This window comes from Chelonoidis abingdonii, chromosome 15, assembly GCF_003597395.2.
Source record: "Chelonoidis abingdonii isolate Lonesome George chromosome 15, CheloAbing_2.0, whole genome shotgun sequence".
Classification (NCBI taxonomy): Eukaryota; Metazoa; Chordata; order Testudines; family Testudinidae; genus Chelonoidis; species Chelonoidis abingdonii.
This window is the reverse complement of record NC_133783.1, coordinates 17,795,288-17,806,506: the sequence shown is the minus strand read 5'-3', so window position 1 is coordinate 17,806,506 and position 11,219 is coordinate 17,795,288. Positions and strand designations below refer to the sequence as shown.

At 43.6% G+C, this 11,219-nt stretch overlaps 1 protein-coding gene across 1 annotated transcript in view; it reads left to right on the top strand.

The window, feature by feature from the left end:
- The first annotated feature begins 8,410 nt into the window (after positions 1 to 8,410).
- TMEM26 (transmembrane protein 26) overlaps positions 8,411 to 11,219 on the top strand; it is a 28,326-nt gene continuing 25,517 nt past the window's right edge. The window contains exon 1 of the mRNA XM_032784471.1: positions 8,411 to 8,601. Within this exon, the coding sequence (XP_032640362.1) occupies positions 8,411 to 8,601 (191 nt within the window). The remainder of the gene's footprint in view (positions 8,602 to 11,219) is intronic.

Below are 11,219 nucleotides of genomic sequence, written 5' to 3'. Positions count from 1 at the left end.
GCCTGGGATGGAAGCTGGAGACCAACTGCTGAGCTTCAGTTCATCTGCAAACCAGTTTCTCCTCTCTTGATTTTCACACCTCAGCTGCTAGAACAGGGCCTCATCCTCCCTGATTGAACTAGCCTCATTATCTCTAGCTTGCTTGCTAACATATATATTCCTGCCCCTGGAAATTTCCACCACATGCATCTGACGAAGTGGGTATTCACCCACGAAAGCTCATGCTCCAAAACGTCTGTTAGTCTATAAGGTGCCACAGGATTCTCTGCTGCTTTTACATATCCAGACTAACACAGCTACCCCTCTTATACTGGAAGAGCAATGTCATCAGCATAGTCAAGTTCTGAGAAGAGAGATCACCAATTTTAATGTTGATGGACCTGATGGAATGCTGCATTAGGAGATCCATTGCCTGACAAAAGAGTGCAGGGGTGAAGACACAGCCTGCCTAACACCAGATAATGATTTGAAAGGCGTTGACAGCTGATTCCCCAGATGTACACAGGCAGTGGTTCCATTCTGCAGCTCACTAATCAAGCCCAGTAGAGTGGTGGGGACACCTTCATCCTTTAAGGCCTTCCATAGTGCATCTTGGTCAACTGAATCAAATGCAGCCTTACGATCGACATACACTGCGAGTTCAAGAAACCCCTGCATATAGTGTATCTCTGACAACCAGCAGAGGGCCAAAATGGCATCTAATGTGGAACTGTTTCTCGTAAAGCCTTAATATTGGGGGCAACACTTCTGATGCAGCAGGGGCTCCAAATGCCCCGGCAGAACATGTGCAAATACCTTCTTGGCATGGACAAGAAGGTGATCAGCCTGTAGTTCTTACTCTTGCTGTCCTTATAAAGTGAGATCACAATACTGTCCTTCCATGCGGTTGGCAAGGTTCCAGTTCTCCAAACCATGTGAAAGATGACTAGAAGTGTTTCCAGAGTTAAAAGCGCATTTTTGCAGCTGTGGGGGGATGGTATCAGTATCAGCTGCATGTCCATTTTTCAGTTTCACTCATCCAGTGTTGTTGCATCAGTACAAGTATCTGGGTCCAAAACCACAGTGGCTGCCAAATGACTTTGGGCAAGCAGTAGCTGGAGGGTGTTTCAGGATACTGTGATAATGTCCCACCCAGTGTGAGAGGATGTCTTCATCTGATTGACATGGATGATGCTGTCATTCAAGATTCCGTTCATAGCAACTACCACTTGACTGCTGAGCTGGCAGATCACACAGAATGCCAGTTTTAAGTCTTCCCTGGCTAAGCTGAGTTCAACTTCATCTGCCACTTGGTTACAATATGCCTTGTGATCGTGAAGTACCAGGATGTTGAACTTTTCCTTCAGCTGATTACGAGAGCACTTATCACTGTGCTGGCAGGCTGTGGTCTTCAATTTAAATGTCTGGAAGGCCTCCTCTGATAGCCATAGTCGACATGCAGGGTGCTTATAGACAATCACCTGCACAGTTAATTGACAGAGGATGGACGTCAGAGACCAGGTAACCTCGACACCATATGGCAGGTCGGTTAGAGCTGAGAATCTATTGGGGTCATTGATACAAAACCTGTTAACAAAATCCAGTGCTCAGAGAAGTGTATTGATGTGAAACTTCATCATCATAGAGGGCTTACTTGCTTGTCAAAACATCAGTGCCATGCGGGCAACCACTACGTGGTGATCTGTGTTTGCGGCGCATTCTGTGCTACAGTATACTCAGCAGGAGGTGAAGAGACACTTGTGGTCCAATACCTTCTGAGTGATGCCATCATGAGAGATCCAAAGCATCCAGTGTATGTGTCGTCTCTTGAATCATGACCTGAGAATGAAGAGATTCTGAGAGGTGCAGAATGTGAGCAAGAGGCAGGAGTTATCGTTGCCTGAAACATAGTGGCCAATTCTCAGTGAGCCAATAACTGCATTTAGAGCACCCAAGATCACAAAATTATCCTGTGGAGGAACAGTGCGTACTAGCAGGCCTGCTGACAGGGGAGGCCAAAGGGGGCAATTGCCCAGGGGCCCGAGTGATTTAAAAGGGCCTGGGGGTCCCTTGCTGCTGCCGCCAGCAGAACAGCAGGGCTAAGGTAGGCTTTCAGGCCACCCTTGCTCTGCGCTGCTCCCAGAAGAAGCTGGCATGTCCCTGCAGCACCTGGGGTAGGGGTCTCTGCGTGCTGCCCCTGCTCTGAGCGCTGACTCTGCAGCTCCCTTTGGCTGGGAACTGCGGCCAATGGGGGCTGCGACTGCAGTGCTGTGGGCAGTGGCACACAAAGACCCCCTGGGCCTCCCCACCCAGGAACCACTGCCAGAGGGGTGTGCCTGTTGCTTTCGGGAGCCACCCTAGGTAACCTCCTACCCCCGACCTTCTCCTTCACCCCAACCCCCTGCCCCAGCCCAGAGCCTACACCCAAACTCCCTCCTAGTGTCCGAACACCTGCCTGCACCCAAACTTCCAGATCCTGCACCCCACACACACCCCACACCCAAACTCCCTCCCAGAGTCTGCACCCCTCACCCCTCCTGCACCCAAACTCCCTCCCAGAGCCTGCACCCCTCATCTCCTCCTGCACCCTAATTTCCTGCCTCAGCCTGGTGAAAGTGAAGGTGGACGAAAGTGAGCGACCGGGGTGTGTGTGTGGAGTGTGCAGGAGGCGCGGTCTCGCAGAAGGGTATGTGGAAGCTCTGCCCATGTGGGACGAGTGCGCTCAGCAGCACAGCTGGCAGCTCGCTGGGCACCAGACAGCACAGTCACAGCACTGCCCAAATGTCAGGCAGACCGCGCCCATGTAGTCACGACTTGTGTGTATGTGGGGGCCCATTGACTGTTCTGCTTTAGGGTCCAGAACTGCTGTCAGCAGACCTGCGTACTAGAGATTCCAATTGATCGTAGAAGTGATCGTTGACTAAATCAGCTAACTCCTCTGTTGGCGCATAGTCTACTATGAAGCGAGGTGACCATGTTGTTGTATAAGATGTGTAACAAGTAGTCAAGAAGACGTGGTCATCCAAATTATCAAGGAGGACTTGACCTTGCCTTGCAGTAATAATGCTACCCCACATAAAAGTGGCTGTGATGCCAGTATACACAAGTAATGAATCTTCCACCTCGTGGTGTCCATGATCTATCAACCTTGCTTCTGTTAGGCCAGCAACTGATATGCCAAGACCAGGAGCGGCGCCAGGGTTTTTGGCGCCCTACGCGCAGGGCCGGCTCGCTGGTCCCGCGGCTCCGATGGACCTCCCACAGGCGTTCCTGTGGACGGTCCGCTGGTCCCGTGGCTCTGGTGGACCTGCTGAAGGCATCCCTGCGGATGCTCCACCGGAGCCGCGGGACCATCAGACCCTCCACAGGCACACCTGCGAGAGGTCCACCGGAGCAGTCTGCCTCCCTTCCAAATCCTGGCGCCCTAGACAACCGCCTAGGTCACCTAAATGGAAGCGCCGGCCCTGGCCAAGACAATCCATTTAGTGTGAGACAGCAACCTGATGACCATGCCTGTAAAAAGTTGCAACATTCCAGGTTGCAACTTTGATGGTTTGGCAGAGATCCCAGCTACGATTGGATACATTGTCACAGTATACTGCAGATGTGCCTGGAAACATCAGAGGATGCGCGTTCCCAAGGGGCTTTGGCATGAGCCCATCACATTTGCGCCAGGGGAAGACAACACTGGCAGGGCATCTGCAGCTGAGAGTAGGACAGAGCTTTAATCATGGTGCTGAGCACGAAGTTATCGAAAATGTTTCTTCGCATGCAACGTTTGGGGGCTGCATAGGCTTTGAAGCCAATGGAACTATGCCAGTCTACCGAAGGATCTGGCTGGGTGCCTATAGCTGGCACCGGACCCATGGCCACTAATAACTGAAAACATTCTATGATAAGCAGTTTTGCCCTCCAAAGCTGCAAACAATTTTACAATGTGTTTTAGAGCCAGGGCCAAGACAACCCCACTACTCTCAGCTTAGTCTGTATTTCAAGAAGCTCTGGCCAGTGGGAGGCAATCGTTTCCTACAGTCACCCACCATTTTGAGGAGAACAGTGCTGGAAACTGCAAGTGATGATACAGACATGAGGGAGAAAAAGGCATAGTGTTGACAGCAGGGGATGACATGAAACACAGAGATAAAGGGATAGAAAGGGGAGGAGAAGCTGAGGGAAGATATAGGGAAGAGGAGGGTAAAGAAATAGGGAAGTGAGTGGCAGGAAGGTGAATAGATAAGAATGGTGTATTTGAGAATTGGAGAGGAAAGAACAAGAGAGAAGAAGATCTATAAGAAAGATGGGGAGAATTTCTAATGCTGGTGAAGGAAACGGCCACTTGCTCAGAAATTAAAGGAAGGAAAACAATATATCAGAGGTGCGTCATTGTAGTAACTGTTTACTGCTGCTGAGAATGAAGAATTCCTCTCACGTGAATTAAGAGTAACTGGTATAGAAAGCTTATCCCCCCTCCACCTCTAGTCTGTCAAACTGCATTGGTTTTATCAGAAAGCTCCTGTTGAGCCCATCTGGTTGATGAACATTCTTAACAACTAGCAAATATAAATGACATATGGGGATAATATTTCAATGTATAATGACATGGCTATATCTAGGATTCTTTGAAGAACTGTGTTAAATAGCAAAGCTGTAAATTATTGTAGCAGCTTTATATAACTAAATTAAATTCAAACAAAACCTAATTTCCTTAATCATTGACTATAATCCCCAGGAACATATGCTATTAACTCAGTTACAAATGGCACAGAAATTGTATGACTTCAGTTAAGTTATTTTTTATCAAATTCTAATCCAGGGCAGAGTCTTCAGTAAATCTCCTACAGGGATTTTAATGCTTCTGCAATCATATTGGTTCTTTACTGGAGAGCTAATCTTTTTATACTCTGTTTTTCCACTCCTGTAGCCATTTCCCTCACTCTCTTACTATGCAGGTATATTCTACCTTATACTGTGTTTATAGAGATTTGGCTTTTTCCACACTCATATTTAATCAGTGAGAGTCAAGATTTTTCTTACTCAAAAACTGGATTGAGTATTGTTTTTTTTTGTTTTGTTTTTTGTTACAAAAAATTGAATAATTCTGCATTCATCTGAAGATATACTTGAACTATCAAATGTTGGGTTTGTTTGGTTTTGATATTTTATTAGGACTGTCATAATTGTTCAGTTTGTAGCTAAATATTTGGTAAACAGGCTGACTTCCTCTTCAAGCATCTCCTTGGGAAAAAAAATTATCACAGACTTCATGTAAACGGACAGCTTCCAGAATGGCTAAAGAATGTTGGTCAGATCATAAACAGCAACTAATTCAATGATGCAGGAAGGGTCATTAGAATTTCTGGAAGCCTATTGGCTTCTCCAGTACTCTTTATTCCAGATCAGAAGGATCAACATATTTTTAAATCGACTATAGTATATCAAGTGACAGTTGCTGATATTTACATATTGCCCAGGACAGATAATTTACTGGGCAATATGGGGCCAGACAAGAAGTTGTTCACCATTTACCTCATTATGGTGTATTGATGGGGTCCTTTGGCAGAAAGGTGACTGAAAAAGAGAAAGAACAACCTACATTATACAGCAGTCTGAAAGTACTGACTTAGAGAGAGCCTATGTCATGGTGGAAAAAGTGTGCCTTACTGTTATATGGAAGAGATTTTGAGGTAGCAGTTGGCCAAAATCCCTTAGCATGAATGGGGCTAATACCAAATAACTGTGGTGAAGTATTGCCTTACAGCGATACTCTTTCAGGATATTTCAGTACAGCGGCATATGAAATGCTAATATCAATGGGCTTTTGAAAAATAGGCACTGTAATGCTTCAACTTCATGTGATATTTGTATTTGACTGTGTGGGTCCCCTGTACACAGCAAAACATTGACTCCAGTTACAGGGGCGTGGAGAGAACCAATGTTGTTGGTGATATTCTTACCTTGTAAAACAAAATTGCACCACAACTAACAAAAAACATTTATCCAAGATCTATCTACCTAGACATTCAGTTAAGCAAAACTTGAAAGTCGATATGGTAACTACTCATAATACTACAGACACTGGACAACATGACCTTTGGGTACAAGACAAACAAAAGTATAACGATATGTGAGCTTAGCTCTGGAAAGTGTTGTGGGATGTTTGGTTGGCTGCATGGCCTCACAATGGTGAACAGGCATGCAAGTATGGACTGCAACTTTTGGTTGGTATTCAAAGCTAGTGAGGTCAATCTAGAGTTGAAATCTGTCTGATAAAGGAAAAAATGTCAGCTAAAAATTAGATTCCTATTATTAACAGGCTTCTTTCCCAGCTCACTCTAAAGCAAAGTCCATATACTGTGTAAAGTCAAAACCTGCCCCTTTCTGGGCTTTTGTTAAGAAAGAAATTGACAATAAGATACAGTTCTAACTCAAACCTCCTCAGGCCTGGTAGTTTCCAGGGTTCCTATTTCAAGACTATTCATCCTACACCACAGATCCTTTCCTACCTCCTTTATATCTAGATGAAGTAACATGCTATCTACCTCAGTGGGTCCGCAGAACCCAGTTAAATAATTCTGAGCAGGATCAACACCTGTTAACGGTTTCATACAGTGTTACATTCATACAGTGTCCTTGTAGCTTCACCCTGGGCTACTTTAGAGGTTAGATCTGTTCTTGTTAAACATCAGCTTGAGTGCATGAACTGACACCCTCCAGATTCAAAGTGGGAGTGGGGTTATATGCTAGACCATTACAGTGGTGGGCTCTTGATTGAAATTAATTTCCCCCTCAGTCTTAGTTGTTTTTGTTGACCTCAAAGGCACATTGCTAGGCCCATCTATTTACCCAGGCGTTTCCTGAGTGGGTGCTTTAAGTGGAGGAAGTGGCTTCTTTGTTTTTCTTTAGGCAGGAGAATTTTAGTATTATTGACCTTTCCTCCCCCTCTTCCCCCAATTCTAGATATTTGCTCTTTCTAGCTGACATTTTTGTAAGGGCATCTAGCGACTGGGATGGGCACACACTATACAACTATCTAAAATAACAGGATTAACCTTTAAGAGACTTCAAGTAGCTTTTGTAAGCTATAAAGCTGTTTCTAACCAAATTGCATTCTGGCTCTCAAAACCAGATCATCCGGAGAGTCCATAAAAGACTTTTTTTCTGCCACAGTAAAATCTAAGAGAAAGTGTATCCTTCAGAGCTACAAATTCCAGGGTCCTTATTTGTTGTTTCCTTGTGATTCATATGGAAAAGATGTTCTTTTGGTTGGGTTTTTTTTTTGGGTGGGGGGGAGGGGTGTAATCAGTGCACGCTCTGATTTCTTACATTGAAAGAATCCAAAGCTCTGAATTAAACACACATACACCCATCACTGCTCTGGTAAGAGTCACAAACTGTTGCAAAAATGTTTACTTACGTCTAGAGGAACACAGGATATGTAAAATCATTAGATAAGCTAAAGACTCAGACCATTAGGGAGTCAAAACAAACCACAATAGACCTGAGTCTCTGCTTTGATGCTGCAGTTTTATGTCCACATGTCTCTGTTGAAATCACTGGTGTCACATGGGTGTAAAACTGGAACACCATAATGTTTCAGTCTAATGTTTAGCTTTCATTTGGGAAACTTTTCTTGTGTGTTATGCAGTGTAAATAAAATTATTCTCTATAACTGAGAAATTTTACTGTGTACATTAAAGCCACTTCACTTTACATACGGTTTCCATGGAAGTTCAAGGAACATGCAAAAGCAAAGAAATTCAGAGTTAACTGGCACAACATTCAGACTTTTGTGTATTTTTCTATTTCTCCCTAATGGCATGAGGTAAGGCTAGAAAGTCAGCCCAGATTTTTTGAGTTCTGTATATTCTTCCTTTAGCTGCTTTGTCAGACTGAGTGCTGAAATTATTTTGCTAAAGCAACATTTATCAGGAAAGGGGGGCTGTACAACTCCAACTACAGAAGCTGATTCAACTGGTAACTTTTCTAACATCTTTTGCCTTTTGATATAAATGAAACAGCAGCAAATGGAGAAAAGGGATAAAAGCAAAGGGATGAAGAAAATTCATCAGAGACAAATCTCCAACTTTTCTAATAACTGACTGGAGGATTGAGGCGCGGGTGGGGAGGAGAAGAAATCCTTTACGTGCCTGTGACTCAGTGAGATCAGCCAGTGCTGTGCGGTGTCATGCATTGGACACCACTATAGTTTAAAAGCCTGGTTTTGATTTTTTTAAAGGGTTTTCAGGAAGTCTGGAGGAGGGGCAATGCAGTTTTTTTTTTGTTAAACTGGGCCCCTTTGTTGAGATGGAACAAGAGGAAAGGTCTATGTGCTTGTGGTGCATACACACATCAGTTATTCCCAGGGAAACTTCCCATCGCCTATAAAAGGCCACTGCAGTACTGGGAGAGGAGGTGGGGGGGCCAGCTGAGAATGGAGCTGCTGGTGCTGCTCAGTGCCCTGGTTACACGGCTGCTCTTTGTTCTACACTCTCTGATTGGGGTTTGGAGAGTGACTGAAGTGAAGAAGGAACCCAAATACTGGCTGCTGGCATTGCTCAACCTCCTCCTGTGCCTGGAAACTGGGCTCACCCTCAAGTTTAAGCAAGGCAAAGGCTACAAATGGTGAGCATATCCCCTTGACTCCTTCAGGGTGTCTTTTAGCTCTTTGCATGTACACTTATTGCAGATCTGAGGCTCACGCTAGCTGGATTGCTATTTTATTTCAGAACTGAGACTCACTTTAGCTCTGCTACCCAAGCTGCTCTTGCTTTGTCTTTGTCAAGATTTCAGGAATTTTTGCATCCACTGCTACAATAGGTTTGCAGATGGGATTTTGGGGGGCAGTAGAGTTCTGGACAAGCCACTGCAAAATCCAAAAGAACTTTTTAAAAGGGTAGTTTTGCATCAGGCTCTTTGGAAATCAAAGATTTGTCAGAGAAAGCATTGGAAACTGAGTTTCATGCAAGGCATTTTTGTTCTAGTGCTGCTGATCTAGAGTGCTGAAATAGCTAGGAAGAAAAACTACATAATTCCTCTTTGCCTTTGCTACAGGCTGCACAGACAGAAAATCTGGGCTCTTTTTGAGCAACAGCTTGTCAGGTAGCAACTGTGCAAGGGCAAAAATCCTGGAGAAAGCAGGCTGCTCCATGCCATAATTCCGGCAACCTCCTCCTTCTGCTAGTCTCACTGATATCCACAGTTTTCCTGGAATATTATTCCTCATCAGTGCTGGCTGCAACAATGATTACCCTGAACTGACAATCAACAAATAAAGATGTGTAAAAGCCACTGGCATGGTATGATGTAGATTCTGCTTAGTATTTCAGTTTCTAATCAGCCTGAAGTTAAATATGGGAGCTACTAAATTGAAAATGTTTCAATATAAATGAATGTGCATGAGAGACAAAGATTCCTTAAACACACCACAGTTTTCCCTAGCACAAGAGTTTTACATGTCTAGAAAGTGTTCGTACAAACAGATGACTTTGCTTCTGTCCATATCCCATGTGATTCATTACTCTAAGAGTGAGCCAAATCAACAGCTCTGTGGAAGCAGAGGTAAATGTTTGCATCTGCCAGTATTATTATGGATCTTCCATACGTAGAAACTCAAGCCACATGTCCCTGAAAGTAAATAAACAGATAAAAAAATGAAAGATAGTTTTATGATAATAAATGTTGACACCGTTGTGTGAATGAAATACGTTATAAAAGTCCAAAGTATTACTGTGAAGCAAGCCACACACTTGTCACAGTCTAAAGTCAAATACCCTCATAGCACTTCCATCAATCTTCTACCTGAATCCATACCAGGGATGTACTTTTTAAATAATACAGTAACTGTTTAGTGATTATAGGGATCAAAATACATGTTTATTATATAGAAGCAGTGTAGGAACATCCCATTTTTGTCAACATCAGCAGTTATGCAAAGGAATATTTCACACACCTGTTTTCAGAAAATTCAAAGAATAGTATTAGCTGTGCAAATAAGTTTGCATTCAACAGAAATCAGTGAAAAGTCTTGGGGAAAACAAATTGACTCAGGAGCTAGACCAATCATGCAGAAATGTTTTTAAAAAACTGGACTCAATCCTGCACCCTGTGACTTCACTGGGAGTAAGATCAGGCCTGATAACAAGAAGATGTCTAGACATTTGCAGATAATGGGTAAAATTTGTATGAGCACTTAAGTGAACTCAAGGCCTAAGCCCCACTGATGTTTTTCCCTGTAAGTTCAGTTCCCTTGTGACTTGCAAATGGGCTAAACTCCTATATCGCTAAGGCACTTTGGAATTTTTTTACCCAACATCTTAGTCTGAAGCATATTTACAGGGAGTTGAACTGCTACCTAAAATAGATTAATGATTCTGCAAGAAGTTTAAGGAGAACATTTTTTGAAAAGTTTACAAGTTTGCTATTGTTAAAATCCCACATGACACAAATTGATACCTTCACTGGCATTTTCAACAGAGATGGATGGAATAGACACAGAGACTGAACTACTCCCACCACTAGAAGGCATCCTTCCAGATCAAAGTCAAGGCATAATAGAGAGTTTACTAGAGAAAGCTTGCACTGCCACTAGTCATGCCCTACCTGGTCAGCAAATAAAAAAAAAAAAGGGTCATTTGCCTCCAGTACTGTCAATCTTTTAGACCTTTCCACAAGGCACTCAATTCAGCATACTTTTTTTTTTTTTTTTTTTAAATCAACTACCATAGAATATTGGGAACAACTAGCCCACCCTGTTTAATGGGTATATTCAAAGTATCTGCTCAGTCTTTTTTTAATTCCATATAAATTCTAATCTCCTCCTCTGTCTTCTTGGTGGGGTTTCCTCTGGGATGCTCACAGGAAGTCTTTTCCAAGAAAGATACCCTTGGCAAAAGGTTCAGTTTGACTGTGGCTCTTCCCCCCCGCCAACAAAAAAAAGTGTATACTTCCTCCCACACTCCAGACCTCTTCATTTGCTCAAACAAAAAGATCTTCAAGATCTCTTTTGAAATTTGAATTCCCAGGTATCTTATAAAATCTTGCCCATTTGTACCCAAATGTTTTCTGGAGGCATGACTTTTCAGTCTGGCAAATTGAAAGCAAGCGTTTTTCTCAACTTTCTAGAAAAGCTGTTTTATATAGAATCGTAGAATATTAGGGTTGGAAGAGACCTCAGGAGGTCATCTAGTCCAACCCCTGCTCAAAGCGGGACCAACGCCAACTAAATCATCCCAGCCAAGGCT